General features: G+C 34.3%; 1 protein-coding gene across 2 annotated transcripts in view; it reads left to right on the forward strand.

Moving 5' to 3' along the window:
* The window catches only part of FIG4 (FIG4 phosphoinositide 5-phosphatase), a 51,806-nt gene that overhangs the window by 22,436 nt on the left and 16,552 nt on the right, over nucleotides 1-12,818 (forward strand). For both annotated transcript variants that reach the window (XM_058836952.1, XM_058836953.1), the window contains 9 exons: nucleotides 222-319; nucleotides 1,239-1,372; nucleotides 1,863-1,979; nucleotides 2,362-2,407; nucleotides 3,583-3,731; nucleotides 6,267-6,433; nucleotides 8,984-9,122; nucleotides 11,246-11,304; nucleotides 11,912-12,059. In XM_058836952.1, the coding sequence (XP_058692935.1) occupies nucleotides 222-319; nucleotides 1,239-1,372; nucleotides 1,863-1,979; nucleotides 2,362-2,407; nucleotides 3,583-3,731; nucleotides 6,267-6,433; nucleotides 8,984-9,122; nucleotides 11,246-11,304; nucleotides 11,912-12,059 (1,057 nt within the window). The remainder of the gene's footprint in view (nucleotides 1-221; nucleotides 320-1,238; nucleotides 1,373-1,862; nucleotides 1,980-2,361; nucleotides 2,408-3,582; nucleotides 3,732-6,266; nucleotides 6,434-8,983; nucleotides 9,123-11,245; nucleotides 11,305-11,911; nucleotides 12,060-12,818) is intronic.

The raw sequence follows: 12,818 nt of genomic DNA on the forward strand, positions 1-12,818 counted from the left end.
GAGATTAATGGGGCCAGAATAATTGGTCTCTATAAGCATTTCATGAAAATTTAAGAAGTTTCCTGCAATTCGGCAAAGGGAATACTTTTTAACAGCTTTTGCATGAAAAGAGGGGAAAGTATTTAATTGTGTCATTACTACCAGAGAATTAATGCATCTTTTGTGAAGAGTACTTTTAAGGGAAAATTGTAACTATCATCTTCAATTTATCTTTGTTTCAGTGGACCAAGCAGATCCTTATGCACACGTTGCTGCTCTTCACTTTGATCAAATGCTTCAGAGATTTGGCTCTCCCATTATTATATTGAATCTTGTGAAGGTACAATATTTTGAATATGTTCTGTGTTTGATTTTTAATATTATGCTTCTTTCTGTAAAGTCACTGTGTAATTTTGGTTATGTTCTAGAACTAATATTAGCTAACAAGTAGAATATTTTCTTCATAAATCTCATCCTACAGGACATAGTACATAACTCTCACTATGGCCCTTCAAAAACAAAATTTCCCATATTTAGAAATTCCTTACAGTAACCTGCCACTGTTCTCTTCAATTTTTTTCTACCCATTAGATCTAGGTCCATATAAATTTAACACGAAATTTAATTTAGCACTAAAATCTACTAATATAATATGTTTGCATTCAAAGCAAAGTTAGAACTAGATGACCTTAAAGTCTCTTCTAATCCAAACCATTCTGGGGTTCTGTGAAAACATGTTATATTCAGGCAATGGCAACACAATTCTAATTTTTAAAAATTATTGCAAGACTGGAAGATGGGAGCTTTTTTTTCCCATCTCTTGCCAGAAATGGAGAGGAATTTCCCTTTGTCCTCCTATTCCACAACGGAATGTGTGGAACACATTTCTGCCTGTGTTTTTGCTTCTCTTTTGTGGTTCTTCATTTCGTCTACATTGCCACTTTTATTTCTCTGTGTTCTTCTTTACACTTACAGCATTCCATTTTTCAGCCAGTGATTATGCACAGTTGAAACAGGTGACTTTTTACTACTAATACAAATCAATTGTTAAAAACCTAGAATGTTAAGATTTTTCTATCTTTCATGTTCTTAATTTAATTGTAGCATTTATGAAGAACTGCCTGCTGTTGTTACAGCTTCCACTTTTGATTTCCATTATATATGCATACGTGTATGTGTGCATGTGTATGGGTTATATACGTTTAAATAAATACATTAAAGTAAATTGTTATGTTAAATTCCTTTTCTTTTTGCTAAAGGAACGTGAAAAAAGAAAGCATGAAAGGATTCTCAGTGAAGAACTTGTTGCTGCTGTGACATATCTCAACCAGTTCTTACCCCCAGAGCATGCAATTATATATATACCCTGGGATATGGCCAAATACACTAAAAGGTGGAAAAAGTCTTTTCTGTACTCGTGTTTGTAGCTGCAAAACACATATGGAAGCAAATGTTACTGAACAAAACAGCAACTTGCAAACAAAACAAGGGAATGTGGTTCAGCATAATCATACATCCATTTCTGCCTTATTCATATTTTTGAATCACAGAAAGCTTGGTAGAGAAAAATCAGTGTGATGTAAAACTCAAGGAGTTTTATGTTTTTTAATGTCTTTTGCTTCTAGTTTATGTAATATTTGCATATAATTTGCAAATAATGCAAAATTTCTCAGATTTGCTCAGATTGCTCAATAGTCAGTCTCTCCTGTAAAATCTAAGAAAACTATAGACATAATTACTGTTGGATGCATAAAGCTGTGATATGGGCCTGGTTTTAAATAATTTTTGTTATGGAAAAGCTTTTCATATTTTTTTTCCAATTTTTTTGTATTAATGTATCTTGACTGTCTCTTTTTTTTTTTTTTTTTTTTTTCCCTCCTCAGCAAACTTTGCAATGTCCTTGACAGACTGAATGTGATTGCAGAAAGTGTAGTAAAGAAGACTGGATTTTTTGTAAATCGACCTGATTCCTACTGCAGTATCTTGCGTCCAGATGAAAAGTACACCTATAATTTATTTGATGCATAATGAATAGCACCTATTCGTTAGGAAGCTGTTTGGAATTTCTATGTTTAAGAATTAATTTCTTATTTTAAGACTTACTAATTTGGAAATTACTAAGTAGCTTCTTTTGAGACATACTAATAGAATAATTGTCATCTAAATCTTACTGAGTCTGTGGTTAACCAGCGGATTGCACAGTTTTATAAATACAAAATGTATAACTTTTTTTAAAAATAGAAACTGTATTTGCTGCAGATGAAGTCCCTCAATACCTGAAAATCCAGAAGTAATTATTTATCACTGAGTAGAACAATACATAATAGAATCTGTTATTTTATGAAATAATTTGAAAGTCATTCTGTTTTGTTTCTTTTTCAGGTGGAATGAACTGGGAGGTTGTGTTGTTTCCACTGGTCGCTTGCAGGTACTAAAATATACTTTTTAGCTCATAGTTATAGTGGTGTAGGTCAGCACTCCCAAGGAACAGTGAATCATTTCACTTAAATACCTGTGTGGTGACTCACAGACTGCTCTTAATTTAATATTTATAGTACACATTACTATGACTGTCCTTCCTAGAAATACAATTGGGAATTAGGGCCTTATATTCTTGCATGGTACCCCAAAACCTTTTAGGGTTGGAATTGTATCTTTGCTGGACTTAGTCTGAGAAATGCTTGTATTTTAAATTAGTTTCTATAACTGTTTGGTCTGTAATGTTACCGGTGCAGTGAAAGTTGAACCAGCAGCATTTTAACAAACTGGGTCATAAAATGTTACACAGAAGAAGTGAGGAATAAGCACATACTTAACCCTGGTAATATCTTCATGCACGTGAACATGGGTTACTGACATTTTCACCAGTGCAGAATATTCTGTACACTGTTATAGTTGCCAGCACTAAAAGAAACATGTCTTCCTTTAAGGTCTGAAAAGTACTGTCTAAACTGCAAACCATGCAGTATCAAATTAATACCTGAATGTTATTGTTATATACCCTGAACGCAGGGCATGTTCTTAAGAAGCATTAGTTACTTTGACTTGCCATCCATAATTTTGTATTTCTTGTAAGTTAGAGAGCATGTGAACATTCTTGTACTAGTGATCACTGGGATGTGTTTGTTGAGGGCGGATAAACAGCAGAGCAGATAGAATTTGATCTCTTAAAAAAAAAAATAACCCTAGTTAGATTTTTTATGTTAGTCTTACATAGTAGGAAAGCGATTATTTTATCTTTAATAATTTGAGAGTCACCAGTGACATACGTGTAAGCATTCAGATCACAGTTCATCTCTGACTAGATATCTTGTGAGTCACATCCAAATTGTGACTTCTTCAGGGCTGTTTGTGAGTTGAAGGAACATCCAGTTGGTGTGATGATAAAAGCAAGAATATTTTGAAAATAGGTACGACAGCACTCTGATGTAGCTTCCTAGAGATTAATTGTTTTTGAACTTTTCTTAGAAATATCTTTCCTCAAATTTTTGTTAAGACATAATTTGAGATTTAAAAAGACTTAGGTAGTAATAAAAAAGTAATAATCATGAGTGTAGCAATTTGTTGATTAATATAAATCTTTTATTTGGATTACTTTACCAGACTGGAGTCCTCCGAACAAACTGTGTGGACTGTTTAGATCGCACTAACACAGCCCAGTTTATGGTGGGGAAATGTGCTTTGGCCTACCAGTTGTATTCATTGGGATTGATTGATAAACCAAACTTACAATTTGATACAGATGCTGTAAGGTAAGATAGATTAATAGAGTGTATCATGGTTTTAATTTTTAATTTTGAGTCAAGAGATTATGAAGAATTATGTCCATGTAGAAGAAGCATACAGTTATTTCTGCTGGAGTGATTTAACATTTATTCATCCAAGTTTAAAACATATTTCATACTTTTAATCTTGAGAAAACCCTGTCATGCTAAAAGTTCCATCTTCTGGAAATGTTAATCAGTCCTACGATATAACTGCTTGATTTAATTCTTTTTATATGCCTAAATCTAAGGAGATATGTTTTCCTTTGAAATAAATTTAAGAAAACCTCTGCCTCAGTCTTTTGCACTTGTTTCAATTGCTTGAGGCAGAATGTTGACTGAGAGTGAAAACTGAAATAAATACATACTTTCATGGACAATACCAAACTTGTAATTGTATAGAAGTAAATCCTACCTTGCTATTTCCTACTTTTTCTTTTGAAAGATTTCATGGCTTTTGATTTATTGAAGAGAAGTTTTTCAGCAAAATTGTTCTTTCAGATCAAGTGTCAATGCTACTTGCACAAAGCATCCTCAAACCCTTTATGCAAACCCAGCTTTTGTATTGAAATGCTTTGGGGGTCAGGGTGAACTAAGCTGGTTAACTTGTACACGTGGTTCAGAAATTAATGTAGGAGCCTTTGAGGTGCTGTTTTTTTATCCCGTTAAGCTGTTCTTGTGGCTTCATTGCTGATTTTGACTAGTGGTTTGATAGCTTTAGATGGAGACCTAACTTGTATTCAGTAACCACAAGTAGTTAGGCTTCAGTCCTCTTTGCTTGAGATACACCTTCAGCTCCCTCCTCTTTTTTTCTATGAGTTTCCAGCAGTGCCTGGAGCTGGTATGTGCTGCAGAAATCACCTCACCTGCATCATGTTGATTCACTGTGCACATGGTGGCTCTTGGCCTCTGCCTGGTGGCCAGGGAGAGCACCTGCTGGTGGCTTGCTGATGTGCTAGCAGTGCCTGTCATCCACCGTGCCCCAGCTGTTGGGAGGTGCGCTCTGAGTTTACCTCTGGGAAAAAATAATTCCTGCTGCCAGTACCAGTTGCTGTGCAGCCTCCTGGGGCTACTGGTCAAACAAAAACAAACCAACCCACCAAACCCAAAGAAACAAATGAGATTCTCATACATGGTATCATGATCTCTGAACAATTTGTGTGGAGGCAAGTGGGTTTGGGGTTATTTCTTTGAGGGTTTTTCTGTCTGTTGTTTTGGGGTTTTTATTTTGTTTTTTTAAAATTACTTAGCAGATGTTTACTTCTAATTCATCTTATTGCGCTTGACCTTGGACAGAAGATTTGCAGGACAGCTATTTAGTTTTTACAGAAATTGATTGGCTGCTCAGATAAACATTCTTCATCCAGATCCTTTCACGTAGAACTTCAGTCAGACGGTTGCTAGATTACATATGCAATATTGTCCCTTTTTTTGGATACTTTATTAGGACAACACTTTTGTTGTCTTGTTTTGGTGCTTTTTTTTTTATTTTATTTTGTTGTTTGTTTCTCTCTTCCTTTTCACTCCTCAAGGACTTCTTTCTTCTGCAGTTATTACATGTAGATGCCTAAGTTACATTGTCTTCCTATACTGATATGAAACATATACCCACAGATTTAGTGACCGGGTTTGCTTTTTAGTTTTGCTGTGGGGCTGGAGCTTGTTTTGTTCTGGTTTAGGGTTTTTTGCCTCTTAACTAAATTTCCAGTCTTTTTTAGCTAAATACCATCTTTGTCATTGTCATGCTCAAGCAAGGCCATAGTCTCCATTTTTGAGAAACATTTTTCAGTCACTTATCTTTTAGACTGAGCGCCATCCCCTTAAGATAGCCTCTTTTTCTGAGACTGTTGTCTCATTGCTAGGAAGCTTGTTTTATTTTTGCTATTTGGACTAATCCCAGTTTGCATAGTGTCACCTTCTTGATGCCAGAGGACCACTTTTTTTTCCTTCTAGCTTTTTAGCTCTCCTCGTTCAAGTCAATTCTTAGCCAATTCTTCTTGGTTTCTGCTTACATCAAGATTTTCCAGCTCCAGATAATGTTACCTGACTGCCATATACTTTTCTTACAAGTCATGTTAATTCATTTTGTACCTGTGAGCCATCATTATTGTAACTATGGAGGTTTTTGGAAGGTTATGCTAACTTCATTCCTGGTTCCTTAACAGAAGATGTAGTCTTGAGATATTGATGTGTTCTGGCCCTTTTAGTATATTAAACATGCCTTGGTTATTAGAGATATATTATTTATTTTCTCCCCATTAAGTAGTAGGACATGTTGATCTATTTCCTGAATCTACAGAATTGCATACTCTGTGTGAACCTCTTCTTTTATATTAAAAAGTAATGAAAATCTCAAAGTCTAAACCTTCTTAGTAATTATTATGTCTGAATAAAATTTCCACATATTTATCTGAATAAAGGAGAAGAAATTGTATTGCATTTGCAGAAAGGCTTTATTATATTTTCTCTTTAAAAAATTATATTCAGAAATTTGATAGATGACACATTTTGCTTTTCCTTCAGATTATTTGAAGAATTATATGAAGATCATGGAGACACGCTTTCTCTGCAGTATGGAGGCTCCCAGCTTGTCCACAGAGTAAAAACATACAGAAAGATTGCTCCATGGACTCAGCATTCTAAAGATATTATGCAAACACTCTCAAGATACTATAGTAATGCTTTCTCAGGTAAAATAAAGTGTTTACAAAACATCTTACTCATGGTGTTTCAGTAATCTACACTATCACCTTATGACAAAGTTCCTCTATACTATAATTTCCAAATAATTGGGTAACATCTCACATAGTGTTCTGATTTGATATCTTTATTTATCTGATGTTATAGGATGCAGCCCTTGATTTAGGAAACACACATATGTAGCACCACATCTGACAAATGTCAGTGACATTTGTAGATCAATAGTGAAGCAGGTAGGTGTTACAGAGTTTTAAAATGTTGGACAGAACGTCTTCACCAAATATAAGGAAACTGGTAAATCTAAACATGGGTACAAGGCTTCATGTAGAATATTTCTTGTGATGTTTCTGAGAGCTCAAAAGAAAGCAAGCTGTAACGCATGTAATTGTTTTATGTAAATAGGAGCTGCAAACTGTTAAATCTGTGGTAGAAAAGACAAAATTAAATTCAAAAACTAAGTAAATAAACTATTTTTTTCAGTTAAATAAGCTGTAAAATATTAACTTTCTCCTTTCATATCACTCATTAGTTGAACACTGAGTGTTCTACTTTCTTCTGGGCAACATTGCTAAGGGAAAGCTTTGAAAAATGCTGAGCCTTATCTTATGCAAAATAACAAAAAAAAAGTGTGGTGTGTTTGGAAGTCTTGTGAAAGATCTAAAAGCATGATCAAAGGACAGTCTCAGACATGTCAGAAGGGCAAACACTGAGTGCTACCGTGTTATAAATATTGTGTCAGTCTTCTACTACTCTTTTTCATAAAAGTTGCATAGCCAGAGTGGAAGTACCTTTTTTCCCTTTGTACTAGTAGACTGCAGTTATTTAGAGACTGTGAACTTTAAAACAGAATTGGACAATGGCTAGAAATACTTCAATAATCTCTGGTTTCTTTGGCGGAAATTATGTGTATATAACACTGTTGAGAGCACATCATTCAGAGTAACTTTTCTGAATGTAACTTTTCTGAATTTCTTTGTGTATCATATTTGTCCAAACTAAATGGAAATTGGAGAACTTGTTTATTTCAGTGATGTGCTCTCTTATTTTTATCATTGGCAATAAAGTCTGGCTTTATCAATTCTTATGAGCCAAAGGTAGCACACTTGTAGTGTCACCTGTACTGTGACATAGAAGACTGAACAAATCCCTCAGCTGTTCACTTTTATGCCAGCCATTGAAATGGCTAGGTGGATGCCTGAGCAAAGTTCTAGGTCCACATTTGGGATTGTGGTCTGCTTGCAAGGATAGTCATGATCTGTATGTCTTCTGGTAATAAAAGAATTTGTTCTAAAAAAGATGTTAAAAAAAGAAGAAAAAATTTAATAATGAAGTCCATCTTGTCATCTCAATGAACTTGTAGGAAAGTACACAAAAAAACATTTGTCTTTACTGAAGTCAGTACTGTGTTTGAATGAAATTTTCTTAAAGGTGCAGCACACTTTCTCCAATTTACTTATGATTTTGGTATTTGATCCCATTCAAGGTGTATATTTTTGTAGCAGTATGCATTCCTTGTGTTTGAAGATGACATTGCTGAAATGTAGCATTCAATGTCATATTTACTTTGTTGCATTTTTAGTATGGAGTTTTAAAATATTTGTTTCAATGAAATTTAAAGATTCACTGTCCAACACTGCCTGTTCATATGGCAACAGCTAGTTTGCTAATGTGACACGTTGAGAAAGACCATTTTATTCTTTAAGTTTGCTATGAAAGCAGAGAAAAAGGAAACAGTTTTAGAACAAGATGCTGATTTGCTGTACTGCATTTATTATTGTTGCTATCCCTCATATATCCTTTAAAATGCAAATAAAAAGCTGAGGGCTAGCTATTCATGAATTAGCATTTTTTTGTGTTTCTGATCCAAGAAACTTTTTTTTAATGCTTGTATATTTTATGTACCTAAATTAAACAGACTCAGAAAAATTTAGTGATTTGCTTGGAATCATACAGTATATAAGAGCAGGCTTAAAAGAGGCCTGTTATCACATCCTCCTAAATAAATCTCTTAGGCACACATGTACTGCTTGTCTATCATTCAAAATACATGAATCTAAAAATAATCTACTCTTACAAGAAAATATTTTCATCTGTTGACCTCAATGCTCTTAGGATAATTACTACTAATTAAGTTGTACAGATGAGAAAAAGAGACATATTGAATAATAATTTGGTGGAGCTAAGAATATGACAAGCTGAATTGATGATTTAAGCCAACAGGGAACAAGTCCAAATTACTAAAAGGTGTTTGTGAAATGTCATCATTTTACTATGTATTGACAAGAAAGTCCCAAGGAATTCATAATTTGTATGTTTTGTTGGAAACTTGTATTGTATGGATATTGTTTAATTTCATTGAGTCGTTATTCAGCGTAGTAGGTCTGCTGTAAATGAAGTTCCATGGTGCTGCTTGAAGCCCAGAGGGCCCTGCAGCAGTTACAGGACACAGACCCTCTCTCTGAAGAGCAAAGAGAAGCAATGTCTGAATGGGCTTGAGCTGTGCAGTGCTCCTGGTGTTAAGTGTGCTTCTTGTCCAACAGATGCAGACAGGCAAGATTCTATCAATCTCTTTCTGGGAGTGTTCAAGCCTGCAGAAGGAAAGCCACATCTCTGGGAACTTCCCACTGATTTTTATTTGCATCACAAGAACACCCTCAGTCTGTCACAGGCCAGGCAAAGGTATTTTGCTGTTCTGTTTATTGTTTTGTTTGGTCTTGCTCTAATAACCTCTAAAAAATTCATGTTGCTAATCAAATAATTAGGTCAGCCTGTCAAAAACTTGCTTACTTTTTTTTAATGTTTATACAAAAGCTTAAAAAAAACACCTCCAAGAGATTACCAAAAAATGCTGAGTGTTGGTATTTCAAAGGATTTGCTTTGTATGTTATTTTCCTGTGGTACTTAAAAAGAAGTTTAATATCATATTAAATTCTATCCTTCAGTGTAAAATGCTTCACTGTTTTACTGAAGTATAGTTACTACAGTTTCATTATGCAATATATAGGTGCATTCTTCATTGTCAGATTTATTAATAGTTGAATTTGAGATTATGTGATAAGGATAACATTTATTTTTTTATGTACTGCACTTAGTCTGCAGCTATGCATTCCAAGAAACCCATGATTTTCTACTTTCCTTTCAGCCTATGTCTAGCCTACTTTGAAGACTATTTTTCTTCATTTGCATTCCACTGTAGTTGCATGGTAATATACAGAAGTAATAAAGTATAAAAATTTTAAAGTAATTTGATTGCTTCACAGCAGGAAATTATTTTTTTGAAGATTATGAATACTGTGTGTTTAAAAAATATCCATTTTAATAAAAAGGACAGTACTCAACTTGTCAACTAAATAATCTCTTAGGATTTTGGCTGGTTTTGTCTTTATTCATTTAGTGAGCCATAAAGCTCTTTAGTAAAAAGGGTTGATCTGAATATGTGCATTTAGATTTTTGTCTGAGCAAAACTACAAGTGTTTAACCAGTGTGATCAGTCCCTGTTGGCTGCTTATTCTGTTAACCTGTCACAGCAGCTGGCACATGATATGGCTCTTTCTGATTTTCAGTCTTCTTGTATTGTCTCCTGAGGCTTCTCTTAAAAGTAGCTTATATGAGCCATACAACCAAGTACTATTTCAGGCATACATTAAACATGCAATATTAATTTTCTTGACTACTTGTTCTGAAAATTATTGTATGTCTAAAATTAATTCAGCTGATATATTGCAAATATGCAAATATTCTAGCCTCCCTTTCATCTGTTACTCTGTTAAAACAACCGTCTCTTATTTGTCACACACACTGGTCTCAAATGAGGAGGATTATTAAAAAGAAATGTTGTTACTCTTCATTTACTTATTAATTATTTTTATCTTTCATTCTAACCAGAATTTCTTCTAAACAGTTATAATATACAATCAAGATGTTTCATTATGTGAATAAAATGACAACTTCCTGTAATAACTAGGTGAAATAAATACGTGAAAAAAACTCCTCTAGGTAATTTTTTGTAATTTTTGTAATTTTTTTTTTTTTTTGTTTGGTAATTTTTCTACCAAACATTTGCATAAGTTCTTTGTGTAACTTTTTCCTGCCTGTCTGTGTAGTGCCTCTTCTAGGTTCCTTGGGCACAGCAGCAAGAGAAATAATGACATTCATAATGAAATTAAGGATATAGGAGAAGGAAGATGATGTTTCCTGTCATTGAAACTTTTTTTTACTATCTGTGCTTTTCCTATATTATAATTGCTTCCTCTTCAGGAGGAAGATACTTATTAAGGTTCTTCTTTTACTTCTATATAATTTATGATTCAGCTTTTACATCAAAATGTATTTCTTTGTGTAAAAATCAGCTGCTTTGACAATCATCCGATCTTATTAACATTGACTTTCACTTCTTCATACCTTTTTCCTAAATTTTTGGGTCTGAATAACATCTGTGAGGGGATGACTTCCCCCCACTCTTCCCACCTTCCAATGACTGGAACAAGAGAAATACATAAATACTTTTGATATGTAGTAAGACTTAAATTTTCAGTGCTGTAGAGGTAGGCACCTGAAATGTATTTTTTTTTTTATGAAATTAAACCACTCTTCTGTCCATCCCTGTATTGAGTTTTGTGCATTAAATTTCTTGATTTGAGAGCAAAGTAGTTGGACAAGTGCCTGTTGAAATCCTCTATCTAATTCAGCAATGTTTGCTGAAGTGACACTGTATGGATGGGTGAATGTTACGTTCAAACTGGATAGGCTGGATACAAGATCAAATCTCCTGTATCAATTTGGTTTCTGTTTTTCCTGTACAGCTATACTTACTGGTGGACCACAGGTGTGCTAAAGCATTTACCTCTTCCTTTTGATGAAGGTAAGACCTATATTTGCTCCTTGCCTTGCAAAGTATCTTGAAAAAGAAGTTTTAGTCACAAATGCTTTTTAACTGCTTTAGATCCCAGATCTGAAAAAAAAAGTATTTCCATAATGGTTTCTAAATACTTCTCCACTTTCTCCCCTCTGCAAGGAGATAGGATTTTTCAGTTGCAGGTTGCAAGAGCTACCTAAGTGGCTGAAACTTGACTTTGATATATTTATAAGCCAGGGCACACTTAATTATTTTTTCTTTTTTTCTTGTCTATTAGCATATAGGTATAGTCTGTCCTAGTGGTCCTATTCCTGTTGAAGATGACACAATATAGCTGGTGTAGATAGTCTTATTTCTCTGGAGTACTGCGGGGCATGTTTCATTAGAAATAGTCATCATGAAATGAAATCAAATTATAGTGGTTGATAATGCATATTTATTAAAGATGTGCAATGCATCTTCTTCATGTCATATTTCCTTATCTCAGAGGGGATATGACTGTAGGAAAAAGTTGCCTGGTATGGTGGTTAGGTGAGCAGGCTACGGTTTGATTACATTTTTGCAAGAGTCAGTAATTGCTAGTAAAAGGATTGGGTTTTTTTTTCACCATCAGTGACGTGTGCTGAAAACAGACGCAAGTTGACAGTGAAGAAGTTCCACAAATATGAAGAGGAAATTGATATCCACAATGAGTTTTTTAGGCCATATGAGTTGAGCAGTTTTGATGAGACCTTCTGCTTGGCAATGACCAATTCTACACGGTATGTTGGGATGTTTTGTGACTCTAAATCATTGACTGGAGGTTGATTTGGTGTGAATTAAATATGCATTTGACTTATTTGGTTAAATATGTGTAATTTCAAATTTAACAAAGTTCTTGAAACGAAATCACAATGCTACATTGAAACGTTACTCTATAAAAAATCTATGAAAATAGCAATTAGATTTCCAATTATTTTTTGTTGTGGAATGCCTAGTGTCTGGGCACTTGATGGCTGAGAGATGAACTTTGTTGACTCAGATCAGAGAGGCTACTTTCAAAACAATTATTTTCTCCTTGTTCTGCTCTGGTTTTGCACTTGTTTTCTTCAGTTCATCTGGTTCTCACAACTGATATTTTTGGGGTTTTTTGTTGGCAGCAGTCAGCTGGATATTCTGAACATAATCTGAATCATGGTTTGGCTAAAGATTTCCAGGCAAATTATGTTTCATGTAGCTGTTTGACCCAATTTGTGTGTTGGCAGAATTTTGAAAACAATGTACAAAGCCCCGAGTTACCGGGCTTCTTCAGCACAGGAATGGGGCACAATGCTTTGGCATCTTTGGCAAGTGGTGATACTTGCAGCTGTTTTATGGAACTAAATAATGCAACTGAAAGTTTTTTAAATACCTAGGTAATATATACACCAACTTGAAATTATAAAGTTAGAACTTAATATCTCTTTATGATGTTTTTTTTTTAGTTCACAGGTAGATGTTAGAGGTGATTCTTCCAGAAAATTAAAAAATTTTTTGTGTTG

Source organism: Poecile atricapillus, chromosome 3 (assembly GCF_030490865.1).
Source record: "Poecile atricapillus isolate bPoeAtr1 chromosome 3, bPoeAtr1.hap1, whole genome shotgun sequence".
Classification (NCBI taxonomy): Eukaryota; Metazoa; Chordata; class Aves; order Passeriformes; family Paridae; genus Poecile; species Poecile atricapillus.